This window comes from Telopea speciosissima, chromosome 6 (assembly GCF_018873765.1).
Source record: "Telopea speciosissima isolate NSW1024214 ecotype Mountain lineage chromosome 6, Tspe_v1, whole genome shotgun sequence".
NCBI classification, from domain to species: Eukaryota; Viridiplantae; Streptophyta; class Magnoliopsida; order Proteales; family Proteaceae; genus Telopea; species Telopea speciosissima.
The window spans coordinates 53,206,196-53,220,924 of NC_057921.1; the positions used below are offsets into that span (position 1 = coordinate 53,206,196).

Consider the following 14,729-nt stretch of genomic DNA (forward strand, 5'->3'; position numbering starts at 1 on the left):
AATAATACCATTGGCAAGACTAGCCTTGAGTTTCAGCCTTATGTTACAACAGATATTCTTTTGGCAAAAGGTCTTTACACATGCATGGTGTCGGTTCGCGCACAAGATGTTGGATGGGGACAAGAGCCCCATCGCAATGACAAATGCACCCTTCCTATTTGACGAATCGTCGATGCACGGAATCTCCCATACATGAATCCCTTCCCCTATTCATTTTAACATTTATTTTTTAAAAGGTCGCCAAGCACTGGTTACCCCCTGCAGCCATGCCCTTGCTTTCAAGTTACAGGTTACATGGTTACAAGTGTTTCATGGCATTTTCTGGGGGATCACCTAACAGGCCTTGTGTGGCTCAAGAGATTCAGGGTAAAGGCATGATAGATTCCCGCTCTCCAAAAACAATAAATAATTGATAAAAAAAAAAAAAGGTCTTCAAAAAATAGTTACTTACTGAGCTTAAAGAGTTATTACAAAAAGAAAACACTGGTAATGTACATTTTAAAAGCTGAACCTACTGCGAAGTTGTATACACAAAATAACTGTGCGTAAATCATCAACATGAGCAACCCTGTTGTGCCCCATCAGTAACCTTAAGAATCCAAGCACCCATGTGTTTTCAATGGTCAACAATATTGATGAGAATTTTTGCTTCAAACAGTAAAAATGACAAGTATTGGCAGGTCATCAATCCAGGGTTTTGGGATGATTCTATGCACTTCTATTGTTAAGGCTGACACAACCATTCATTTTTACACATTAAGATTCATACAACACCCAAAGATGAGAGCTTGCAGGTGGTGTTACAACTTACTCATCATCATCATCATCTTTAGGAACATCATACACGACATCAAGATAGTGGCCGATCGTTTTTATTGTAAGGCCTGGGAACCTGTGAAAACCCACAGGTCGGGGATCAATTCTGACAAATGGCCACCCCATTGTCTGTGCAGCATCGCATTCTTCCCCTCCATCTCCAATCACACACAACCTGAAATTTGGTCCACTAAAACGCTCCTTGATCCATGAAAAGCATTGGAGCTTTCCAACGTCCCATGAACTGTAGACTGAAGAAATCAGAAACCATCAATAGGCAGATCATGATATTAAAACAGCCAGAAAATCATAAACAAGTTACAGTAACATCCTTTTAGGTGTTCCATAAAAATTTACAACATTATAAGAACAGAAAAAGCCCATCAGATTGTTAATGAAATTTAATCAGGTTCCCTGTTTTGGTGAAACTGTATAGGATCACTAAATGGTAGCATGACCAACTCCAACCCCCCCCCCCCCTTTCCAATCAAAAGGGGCAAAAAAACCCAGTTTTTGCATTGTATAACAACTTTAATGACCAGGTTACACATAGCCTCCTTATGGCAGGAAGATCCACTATGGAAGCTATTTTCTTCACATAGCCTCCTTATGATATGAAGATCCACGATGGAAGCTATTTTCTTACTTAGGAGGCTCATGGAAAGATGTAGAGAAGGCAAGAAGGATCTCCATATGGTCTTTATTGAGCTTGAAAAAGCCTACGACGGAGTCCCTAGAGATTTAATCTGGCATATTCTAGAGAAGAGAAGGATTTCCAAGGTAGTGAATTCCCAATACCAATTGGGTTACATCAAGGATCAGCCTTAAGCCCTTACTTATTTGCACTTATCATGGATGATTTAACCAAAGACATTCAAAATGAGGTTCCTTGGTTGCTAATGATATTGATTTGGTGGATGAGAAAAAGACAGGGATTAACACCAAGATGGAGATATGGATATTAACCTTGGAATCAAATGGTTTTAAGATAAGTAGAACAAGACGGAGTATATGGTGTGTAATTTTATTTACACTAGGACCGTTAATGAGGTGGAGAATATTGATGCGAGGGAGATTCCACAAAGTGATTATTTTAGGTATTTGAGCTCAATCATAAATAAAGAAGGTGATATAGAGGATGATGTTGCTCATACAATTAAAATAGGATGGATGAAGTAGAGAGGTGTGTCCAAAGTATTGTGTGATTGGTGCATTCCTTTAAAGCTTAAAGGAAAATTTTATAGAACTATCATACGACCGGCTATGATGCATGGTGCGGTATGTTGGGCAATTAAGAAGCATAGATAAGCCAAGTGTAGCGGAGATGAGGATGTTGAGATGGATGTGTGGCAAAATTAAGAAGGATAGGGTAAGGAATGACCGTATTAGAGTTGATTTGGGAGTAGATCCGATACAGAATAAGCTATGAGAAAGTCGTTTGAGGTGGCATAGCCATGTGCAACAGAGGCCTTGGGATGCTCTAGTATGGAGGAGTGATTTGATTCAGATTGAAGGAACTAAAAGAGCCAGGGGCAGCCTCAACTAACCATAGAAGTGGTGAGGAAACACATACATAGCTGAGGACTTGTATCATATATGACTTCGAATAGAGCTGATTGGAGCGCAAGGATCCATGTAGCCAACCCCATTTAGTTGATTTAAGGCTATGTTCTTCTTCTTCTTCTTCTGGCTGACAGTAGAGGAAGTTCTACTGTTCTGTTCTCCTGTGACTGAGTATCACCTAAGGCTGTGTTAAGGTTTTCTGTGTCTTAGGTGTTAAAAGACCTTACTGTTTACCAACTGTTTGGGAGTTTTCTGTTTTCCTGTTGTTGAAATCTACTGTTAAGGTTTACTGTTGACAGCACTTGTGATCCTATTGTCGGTTAGGCTTCTTGTGACTTAGTCCTACATTAGTATGCATGCTGTGAGACTCAGTTAAGGGTGGGAAATCCTTGGGAACAGCAAGATTCTGGTCCAAGTTATTGGTGGGAAGCCATTGGTTACTTTATCCCCTCTCTATTTGCTGTTTTCATTCTCTCAAGCGTTCTATCTTATATCAGTGTTGGTGCTTCCTGGGAATAATTTAACCAGGAATTGGAGGGGTTCAATATCTGTTCTGTTGCTATTTTGTTCTGTTCTTACTGATTGGTTAAACACAGCCAAGAACATCACCAAACAGTGCTGGCAGCAGCTCTGTTTTGGTTCCCTCTCTTCTGATATTGAGGCTTCATATTATGGGAGATCTGACCAGTAGATTCTCTACATATTTCAAGGTATTATAAGGACCAGTACTAGTGTCCCTCGACCTAAATTTTAAAGTGATCAGAACCTCTGATCTGGGGCTGTATTAAATCTCCCAATGTCCGGTTTAATTTCCAAAATTGGTTCTTTGTTGATTAATCTCAATCCAGCCATTTGATTACCATTATATTTGGGGAATCTGTTCTACTATTGTTTTACTGTTTTCAGCCAGAATTTGATATCCTTCTGAGTTGTGATGCACTGATATTTAAGTTCCTAGATTTTAGAAACTTTACTTGCTAATTCTGGAAACACCTACGGTTTACAATCTAACCGTCAGAACATCGCAGTATTTGGGGTTGGGTTATCCTATTAGTTTGTGAACCTTGCCAAAAATTTGACCTTCATCAGAAAAGGTTGAATTTGACCATACTTTGACCTAAATTCTGTTTTGGGGTTTTACTTAGGATCTTGTTACGGGGATGGGTAACTTTGAATCTGGGGTTCATCCTAGCCATTTTCCACCACTGATAACTCAACATCAGTGCTGAGAAACTTTTAATAAATTTTGAATTATGTTGATACGTGTAAATTTGGGCAACTGATGGCAATGTGAATAAAATAAATGAAATTATAGGTCAATAAAAATCATTTGATGGCATTCATTAATTTACATGAATGATGATTTCCCACTATGCCATTTAATTATGTATTCCAACTGTTTGGTTGGAAGTTCCATTTTACGCTTTGTGATGAATTGTTCACATAACCTATAAAAGTAAAATAAAAAGGGGGGAAGGGGAACTCTGAGGATCAAATTCAACTTGCTTTTCTAGTAATATACTTTCCATTAAAAAATGAGTCAACCAATGTAACAACCACAGATATTTCAAAAGATATATTAAAATGAACTTCATGGCTTCAGTTACTCCAGATGAATCATAGGATATCAAATTCAGCATATTCATCAATATGGTATAGTTCTTATAAAAAAAAATTTAAAAACGATTTAAAATGGTAGAGATATATAGTAGAGAATACAGTCATGAAACAATATTAGATATGCTGGAGTCAGAGAGCATATGAAGAGAAACCAAGATTATAACCCATAAGAAATAGAGTTCAAGGAAATAAAAGGAATTAACTAACCATTTGTAGTTGTTATTAAATCATCCAGTCGAAACAGCAAACACTTAACAAGGCTAGGTATTAATGATCCAGAAGTCACTAAAACATTAATGTTCTGGTATCCTGTACCAGTAGATACGTTAGATGATGCAACATGAGGCAAGGCTTTGTTTTCTCCTGAACACTGCTCCAAGAATGTCCGTGCTGCATTGGCCAAAGGATAAAATTTATTAGAACATAGAGCTAAAACATAGTTGTGCATATTGGTGCAAGTTTGGTAGAATTCTCTTACAAGGCAGATTTCATTTCAAGAACTCCAATGGCTGTTATTAAATTCAACTTGAACACACGTTACACAAATAGAAAATGAGAGTAAGGAAAGTTCACTTCTCCCAAGTAAGACTTTATGGCACATGTGTGCTAGGTTCAAGCAATGCAGTCTCCATGTTCCATACATGAAAAAGGGAAATCAATCCACATATTGCAAGAGCATGAAGCAGAGAAAAGCCGTTGTCCTAGGTCTCACGTTTTGAAAGATTTCATGAATCTGAAGTACTGGGAGATAACAACACACCAAACAATCTAGGTCTCCATCCATTTCATGGTGTCTACCAAGAAACAGGATTTCTTTCAGTAGGATTCCAAATATCTTTCTCCTGAAACATCTTAAAGTTATTCTAAAGGATCAGACCCTTCCGCCCCACATGCCACTGAAAAACCAACACCAAGATATTACATAGAAGAATCCAAAGAAGAAAATTGTAGATTATTCCAAAATTCTCTGTCAAGTTTGTATAGTTGATTGCTCGATTTACCATCTTCCATGAACATCTCTGGTAGTATGGATTTCTGGTCGGTTCTCTTATTTGAAGCATGTCATAAGTTTTTTTTATTTTTTTGATAAATAATGAATTTATTGGAAAATTAAGGGAGAAAAAAGAGGAAAGAAACCAAAACTCCACCCACGACGATCAATACATAAGAAAAATTCTAACAATAGGAAATCAATATGAAAATTACAGAAGTTCAATCCAAAGAAAGGCTTACACTTAATGATGACCTTCCCCACCCAAGTAGTCTTGCATGTGAAAGAAAGGGAACCAAAAGGAAAAGGAGGTTCTCTTTTGATCTAGGATGTTTTTAAGATCCTACAGCTTTGAAGGAAGGTAATGGGCCCAAAGAAACACCTCTAGGATATCAATGTATTTTGGCACTAAATATGATTCATCAATTAAGATTTGGGAAAAAGAAATTGAACGTGAAATTTTCAGTCTTAATATGATTTTTGAATACTGAATAGGAAAAATAAATAAAGAGTGGAAGAGAAAATTAAATGCAGGAATAAAGCAGAGAATCTCCCGGGATTCGGCTTTTCCAAGGAGAAATTAAACTCTTGTAATATAACGTAAAAATCAACTAGATAAGTAACATAAACCAATTAGTTGAACATGAAAATAAAAATAGATAAAGTAGACTACCCATGGGTCAAAACTAACAAAAACTAAAGAAAGCATCGCATAAATAGACTAACCTAGATTATGTAAACAGAAAATAAACGATAAAGCCCACAGCAGATCAACAGAAAAGGTTTCCATCAGGCAAAGATGCACGCATCTCAACCAATCAATAATTAAATCTCTTATGCATTCATACCCTATTTAAAAAGACTCTTTAATTCTCAAGTCTAATAGAACAGAAAAACAAATCTACAACTCTTCACTTGAATCCCAAATAAATGAAATTTTCTAATGACTCCAACTACAATTTCACTGAATCCCATGAGTGTTTAACTGCTTCCTTAACAAACAGAAATGGAAACTTAAAATAGTCTCTAACTCAAACTACTATTTTCTTTACCTGAACCAAAGTGGGGGGTTGACATTCCTAATTAAATTAAAACTCCCATAACCTGTCACAACCCAAAAACCCATTCGCAACTTGTTACCTTCTCAAAACAACGTTTACCCAAAAAAAAATACCTTCTCAAAACAACTAGGTTCTTGAGATCTTGGTTCTGTTAGATGTCTTATTCATGAGCCTTCAAAAAGCACTAAAATCATGCTACGAAACAAGTTTTGAGCTTCCAAAAATTGACCTGAAGAAAGTGATGGAAACAACCCACAAATTTGACTCAAAACTCAAAGAAGCTGCTGAAATGGAATATAGTCCAGAACAAGAAAACAAAACTTCATGGTGCTGAAGATCCTCTTGCATTGTCAAAGCAATTACAGGAAGACTAAGCATTTTAGACTCCAAGGTATAAAGCTTTCCACATGTATCTCAAACTATGAATATTGTTTAAATGATAAAATCAAGTAATAATGACACACGTTTCTAAAATTCAAAATCTTCATGAGTTCATTATTGATTTATTGTAGAAGGGATGCACCCAGCAAGGGAAATTTGGCAATGTAGTTATTATAGCAAGGGAGTATATATCTTGCAATGGCACAACACACCTGAGGAGAGCCACCTATCTGTGTAACTGTCAGTCAAATCATACAGATCATCCCAAAGCTTTATCATTTCTTGATCAAGAACTCTATGCAAACCCTGCAGTAATGAAAGGAGTTGAGTTATTTCCCTAATACATACTACAATACTTTACCCGATCACAACAGGTTTCATGAGAGGAAACAATTTATTTGATCAAGCAAAAAAGAAAATAAGAAAAAACATTCCTTAGTATTGAAATATGCATTTTTATAATTGCATTGCTAGAGATTATGTGTTTTTCCCATGAAGAAATTTACAACTTCCTTATATCAATTGCTTTAAATGAGTATATGAATATGTAATTCATCAATATGTTTGATCATAAATGGACAAAATTCAAGTACTCATAACTCATAAACTCCTGTATTAGCTATTTCTGGAAATTTCTATCATCCAACAACTTGTGTCTTTGAAAATAAGACCTGAGACATTGACATTTTTAGTTTGCGTCAAGAAAGAAATTTGTCTTTGCAATTTTCCCAGACATAGAGAGTTGGATCTTTTGATTTTTGGAGACCTTACAAATAGTTTAGCTGGAGCTCTCTTCTTTGCACCCATTAATATTATCCCAAATGCAAATCCCTGTTAGTATTAGAAAAGATATTTACCAGCAATATCATCCAGTGCAGTTTTCTTCGAAGCAGTCTATAGGCTGTTTTGGTATGATTTCTATTTAAATTTCATGGGGTCATAAATTGAAATTATGGTGCTTGCTATGATTTTTTCTTCTTTTATACGAGAAATTGAAATCAATTTCATTTGAAATAGTGAAATAGCTGAGGATTTGTTTCATTATTGATTAGAAATCAATTTCAAGTCTATTCTGCACTCCGCTTTAATGAGCATGTGTGATTAAAAGGGGTAAATGTGTGATTTGACATGTTTAAAAAGAAATGAAAGCAAAATCACTCTATTTCACCACCACTGCCGCCGCCACCAACACCACCACTGTCACCACCTCCACCGCCACCGCCGCCGCCGCCACCCTTCCCGGCCCCGCTCCCATCTCCGCCACCACTACCACCACCCTCTCCCAACAAAATATAGAGAACCTATTCTCAGAAATTGAACTACCAAATGTATTTCTTATTCTTGAAATATTTCAGATTGATACAACAAAAAAAATTTCAATTTCTTGACCAAAAATCTATTTGTTGACTATTTCATGAAATGAATCCAAAATTGAAATCGAAATCATACCAAAATCAACCCTACAATATCAACTATACTTTAAGGATCTTAGTTATAGGTATTTTGGCAGTGTACCATACTGGCATACCCTGTCTGGAGGCATAAGATCAGTTATAACCTGTTAGAGCTTTACCCATGGAATAGGCTAAGAAGCTTGATTTCTAATGAATTTGTCCTTTTTAGTTACATGTTGCTAACTCCCCCTCCCCCCCTTTCCAAATAAGAACTCGCTAAGTTGGCAATATGATGGAGAATCTAAACCGCCTAAGGTTTGGAAATTCAGAAACCCCTTAGAAAACCAGAATTGCAGGGATTAGGAACCAAAACTACAAATAGGAAAATAAATAAATAAATAAATCAGAATGTCTGATCTGGCTCCTAAGCTGGCCGAATGTTCAATTTATGTGGGAGAATAAGTTATCAAAATTTGAGACCAATCCAATGTCAAGATTTCAAGTTAATGAATTTTCCTACTGGAACAAGGACACAGAAACCAGAAACTGAACAGAATTTGATTTCAGGAACTTTCAAAGTACAGGACAGTAGTCAATGTTTATCTGATTTAATGAATTGACAGCAATGAAATCTTAAGTTTTAGACCCAGATCTGGAAAAATCAATTCAAAAAATAGGAATTTTTAGAAAACCAACTTGTAGTAGAATTGTTTAATTGAGTGGCAAACACTGGTTGGATCTGAACAAGAATAACTAAGAAGAGAAGAAGAAGATATGTGTTAAGGAATCACCACCTGAAACACTGCCTTGGAATCACCACCAAGGGTTTACTCAAATCACTACCAAGGAGCCTGCTGAGCCAACACAGAACCAAAGGCAGCTGGAACACTGTTTCTAAAAGCTTTCTACTTATTAAACTGAGATGTACATTTTACCAAAGTAAGCAACAGAGGAAGAGAGGCCTTGCTCCACTCCTCCACATGACAAGGGAAGTGGAAAAAGTCATAACAACAATTCACCACTAAAACAATAAAAAGATGGTTTGTTTCACTAGTAAAAACTCAGTACAACACAAGGGCATCCAGATTGACAAAAAGATGAACCTGCATCATGAATATGAATGCAAGACTATAGTAAAGCATGGAAAATAAAAGCATATATAATATGAAGCTATATATCTCAACAAACAAAAAAGTGAAGAAAAAAAGGGATCAAAAAACAAGTGATGTCATTTTGTTCAGCCATTGGATTAAAAAAAATACTATTAAGAAAATGATAGACATATAGTGAAAAACACTGGACCATAACAATTACATGCTGAGCACCTGTGTGTACTTATCAGCTATAAGCCGATGCCGATATGCCAGTTTCCTTCTATTGAGATCATCATAAGGAGGACATAATTTGTCATTGGCAAAATCATAATCAGATAGATCCCTCCCATCATCATACTCACTTAACGCATCAAGAAATGGTTTATTATATTCCTCAATCTGATTAACCATGTACCAAATAAAGTCAGTGTCCACTGAAAACTTCCATCTCAATGAGAAGTGAATGTTATAATGGCGCATAGAAAATGGAACTCTAGCATGCAACAGAGGGGGGGGGGGGGGCGGAGATAGAATCAAATACCAAGACCGAACTTACTTGTTCATAAAAGAAATAGGCATCACAAACGCGCAGAATGTGTTCCTCCCACATTTTCCCAATCTCTATACCCTTTTGTATGTCCTTTGAACCATTGAAAGCATCTGCATATGTTCCATTCAACAATGACTTCAATAATATAAGGGTCTCGTCCATGTCCCAAATGTATACATTCATCTTCTGATCCATCGTACTTTTAGCCACCACTTCCACTTTCTCAATAGGATTTATTGAGGTATCGTCCAACGATTTGGCCATTTTTACATCTCTTAGACGACTTATGAACTCAAAAACAGCCTGGAACAAGAGCAAAACTAAATTTTTTTTATCAAAATTAAGATAACATCATATAAAGGCTACCCAATTGATATTAAGGATCAGAACAGAAGTACCCAGAATCAAAAAAGATTCTTGTGCTCTGTTGATTAACTAAATTTGCTAGTTCCTTTTTACTTCACTTTTTCAGTGACCAACTTGGTGTTGAGAACTGCTACGATTACAAATTCTTTCCATAGATGTTCATCAATTTACAAATTTTTAGCAATGAAAAGATGGAAGAGGTGCCCCGTTGGTCAGGGGCTAGCCATGAAATTTCACCACATTCATCACCAAGCAATGGTGGAATTGAACATTAATATTCATTGTTTAATTAATCCAAGGATAAATAATACTACCCATTTGACAACAAATGAAAACCCATAACTTTATTTAAATTAAAATAACTGACTTACAGTTAAAAAAAAAAGTTCAAACTATTTGCCTGTGGCTAGAAACTGAGTAGATTTAAGAACAGATCCCCTGAAACCAATTAGTTCATCTCTTTACAAACTGGAAAGACAAGCATTGCTGACCCTAATTCGGAAAGTAAGATAATGATATGGATTAAGTTTTTTTTCCTGTCTCTTAGACCTAATATGAGAAATGGAGAGATCAATTGGAAGAAAGTCCGTACCTTTACCTTTGACGCATATCGAAGTTTTGGATTTGATTTTGCAAGTGAGATTCTGTGCCGGAAAAATAAGTTATTGAACGTGCGAGGCACTATAGTATGCCACACTACACTAAAAGCTACCAATCAATACCGTTTGTTTGGTGGGCCCTCTTTTAAATAGTGATTGGCTTACTTGGTGTGCCAATTTTTGGATGGGGCTCCTCTCCTGCGCCACCCTGAGCTGGACTACGTCCGGTACACCCTCAGAGGTCGATACATGGCTGAGGTGTCGATTGAGTGGCGATCAAGTGGCAAGGGTGGAAAACTGGATATGCACACCCGAGTTGAAAATTCTTCTCTCCATCGTATGTGCACCACACTCAAAGTGTGTGGGCTATGCAAGTCCATTCCTATCTCTAAAGTGTATGGGTTATGCACACCCAAAAAAAATCTCTCTCATACAACTTGAGAAGGGTTTGAGAGAATCAAACCCATGACAACTGAGCAAATTACAGTTATTAATAAGTAGTTCAGTTAACAAAAGGATTGGGTGGATAATTTAGTAATTTTACCTTTTTTTTTTTTTTGGGGTGGGGTGGGGTGGGGTGGGGTGATCTTGAGCTACGTTTATCAAACGGTGGTTAGTACCCAAAAACCAAGACATACTTCTTTTTTCGCTTTGTGATAAGATTCGTGATAACACTACACCTTGAATAAGTTTGCTTTCATTTATCGAGTATTCTTTCATCCATGATAAAGAGAGAAGATGACAGAATCATAATTCAAAGATTCTATGGTTGGATGGGACTAGAAAGGGTATTTCAGATCTTCAACAATGGGGGGAGGATGTTATGATGACACCACATGATGAGTCACTATTCCAAAATCCTATCAAAACTTCACAATCCATGGATGAAGAGATTCTCTCTTTGTTCTACGTGAAAGAAAACTTTCTCATTTCTTAAAAAATGGATTTTCTTCTCTGTCATTATGCCTAGTGAAGTATAATGCTTTGATAATTCTTTACTATTTATCATGTGATAGTACATAGTACATGGGTTAGTCCATGTGATAGAAGACCAGACAAGCATCTCATTGGTACAATTTTAGTTTGAAATGAGGAGAGGAAGTAACTAAAATTACAAACGATGCTATCACGTACCTCCCCTGAGGTATGACTTATGTACACTTTCACCTGTGAGGTTTGAGAAATTCCACGTACCTCCCTTGCTTTCCAAACGAAGTAACAAAAGCACCCACTCCGTTAATTGTAGACGTTAAACGTAAGAATTTTGATTTAAATGATCAAATTGCCCTCATCTTCTTCCCCAAATTAGGGTTTGAAACCCTTCAATCCTAAACGTGAAATAAGGAACCAGAAAGGAAAACAGGGGAAAATCCCCTTTGATCGTTACTTATCGGCGCCAGCCATGGCCAAATTAGCTCACGGGTGACCTTTAGATCCCCAGTGATAACCATGTTCCAGCAACCTGTATCCTTCCTGCAACCCAGCCCTTCCCCCAAAAACTGAATCAAAATACCGAAGAGATGTTGCAGAGAAGAATAAAGCGGTTCTTCAGTGAGCGAATCTTCCTATTGCTTTCTCCTTCGACAAATACAAATATACAATGGAGTCTCTTTGAGTTTCAATTTTCAGAAATGTGAATAGGAAGAAGCAATTTAATAAGAAGGAATGATTAATGGAGTGAGAGTATAAATAAGGATGTTTAAATATAGGATTAAGAAGAAAAAAGCGATACAAGTACACAATTTTTTCCTTTTTCCCGCTGGATCTCCACCAAAGTACTTCTTGTTTTAGAGAATTTCTCACTTCCCACCCTCTTCACTCCCTTCTCGGCGTTTTGGAGTCTCATTACCTTAATTTGGTAAGGGCTATTATCAGTTAGAAGAAAAAGAATCAGCAAAAGGCAGCTAGTTTTGTTTTTTGAAAACCCTAAAAGGTTTTTTTCCCTGATTCACAGTAGCCGATCAGTTATACCGGCATCTCAGGCCAGGATTTTAATCGCTGGACATTAGAGGTCGTTCACCGGAAGTTGTGGAGCATATGGCTGCTACGTTTAACCGCAATTTACAAGTTTCCACCTGCAATTTTGAAACCCTAAACCCATTCTGGTTCCTCTCACTTTCGTTGGCAATAGATCTGAGACTTTGAAGGCATCTCATCCGATGGCTGGCGTCTTTGAAGAGAATAGGGAAGAGGGCTGCGCAGACTGGAGGGTGGCCATGTGCATGAGTCTATGTTTTTTTAAATAATGCTTTCTCTGCTTTGTTTAAAAAAGACCCAATTTTCCTTGTTTAAAGTTCTGTGAATAGAAGTGGAGGAAGGAGGGGGAAAAAAAAAGGCAAGGCAACAAAGAGAACAAGGAAGAGAGAGAGGGTTTAAATGAAGGTCAAGGTGGGACCATTAACCTGTAAAACAAAAGGTTGAGAATTGAAAATCTCTTTGGTGCACTCTCCTTTCTGGCCACTTTTCTGGCCATGTTGGAGTGAAGATTTTGCAGAAATTGGTTGAAGCCAGCCAATTTTGGAATCTGCAGGGGAGCATATAATGCCGGCATCGCAGTCGTCGGAGCACGGTAATCCTTCGCCAGTAACATCCAGACCTCTGGCCCTCTGGTTTTGCCGTGGTTTTGAAACCCTAAAATGGGTTTTGGTTTTCAGGTTTTAGGGAAATTAGAGAAGATGAGGGCATTTTGATCTATTTTAGGGGAAGATGGTTGAATTTTATTTTTTTTCAAATCAAGGGCAATTTGGCCATTTAAATCAGAAGTCTAACGTTTAACGTCTATAATTAATGGAGTGGGTATTTTTGTTACTTAGTTTGAAAATCAAGGGAGGTACGTGGAATTTTCCAAACCTCACGGGTGAAAGTGTACATAAGTCATACCTCAGGGGAGGTACGTGATATTTTCCCTTTTATATTTTATATTAATCTTCATTTGATGGCATTTTGATAATTTTACTAAAACTTTAAATCAAAGTTTGAACAACTTTCCTTGTTTAATTTGGATTAAAATTTGGCCATTGAGCTGTATATGGGATCGTCTATTAATTAGAAGAAAAAAAAAAAGAAAATAAAAAACACATCTTATTATCAGTGGGATGCAACTCTATGTAGTGGTTTTATTGAAAGGGTGTCCTCTGCCATAGATTACAAATATCAGTTTGCTTATGTGAGGAAGGGTTGCCTGGGAACATAGGAAACGACAGATGGCCGAAGCAGAGTAAATGCTAAAAGTCACTCACCTTTTATAATTTTTTAGGACCAGCATGCTTTGTGCAGGTCATTAGTCACATATGAGATGCTGGCCTAGGAAACAGATTACTTTGTTAATCCAAGTAAATCCTAGGGGTGTAAATGAATAGTCGAAATTCGTTTTTGTATCCGTGTTTGTATTCGTTTAGCACTATCCGAATTCGTCCAAAAGCTAAAAAGAAGTGGATACGAATAGGTTATAGTTATCCGAAAAACTATATTTACATGTAAACGAATAAAATATCCGATCCGTATCCACGTCCGTATCCGTTTAACACTAGCCGAATCCGTCCGATAGCTAATCGGATGCAGATGTGAATATAGCACTATCCGAGCTGAATACGATCTGTTTACAACCCTAGTAAATCCCCCAGTACTAAAGATGATTAATGTTGATGTTGACTTAAGGAATCATAAACGTCTAAGATCACTAAATAGGAAAATCTGTTTACCAAAAAAAAGAAGGAAAATCCACTCCAATTCCTTGATCCTCGAGTGCGGTGCAGCTGGGGTTGAGAAGTCGACACTTGGCAGCATGACATCCAATGGTCTGAGGTCTATTGAATCAGTTTTTTATCTTTCTTTTCAAGCTTGGTACGGTTGGATGTCATGCCTACCAAGTATTGAGCTCTCAACCCCAAACGGCACTTTCAGAGAATTGGAGATGATTTTTTTCCATTAAATAGACCCTAAAACCCTTCCCTATGGATTAGCCCGTATAAGTATAGACTATAGACACCGGAGAACACTCTCTCTCTCTCTCTCAATAATTTCTATAATATTTCTAACCAAACATAATGGGTTAAAAAGTATGTACCTAGCCCATAAGGCTCCTGTCATTATAGGGTGTTGGGGAGGGTCATAGTGTATGCAATCTTACCCCCTGCTTTATGGGGAGGCTATTTCCTGACTCAAACTCCTGACCATTAGATTGTAATAGAGCAACCTTACTATTGCCCCGAGATCCACCCTCTCAAGCATAGATGAGTAAAAAAGACTTAAAAGATTTCATCTAAAAATAAATAAATAAACCTAAAAGAGAAAT

At 37.1% G+C, this 14,729-nt stretch overlaps 1 protein-coding gene across 1 annotated transcript; it reads right to left on the reverse strand.

Moving 5' to 3' along the window:
• Positions 1 to 577: 577 nt before the first annotated feature.
• On the reverse strand, positions 578 to 10,434 carry LOC122663716 (eyes absent homolog). Its single transcript, XM_043859346.1, has 6 exons — positions 10,429 to 10,434; positions 9,477 to 9,773; positions 9,152 to 9,319; positions 6,645 to 6,738; positions 4,207 to 4,389; positions 578 to 1,067 (listed from the first exon to the last, which is right to left on the reverse strand). Exons 2-6 carry the CDS (start codon positions 9,732 to 9,734, stop codon positions 808 to 810), a joined length of 963 nt encoding a protein of 320 aa, XP_043715281.1. The 5' UTR covers positions 9,735 to 9,773; positions 10,429 to 10,434; the 3' UTR covers positions 578 to 807.
• Positions 10,435 to 14,729: the final 4,295 nt, after the last annotated feature.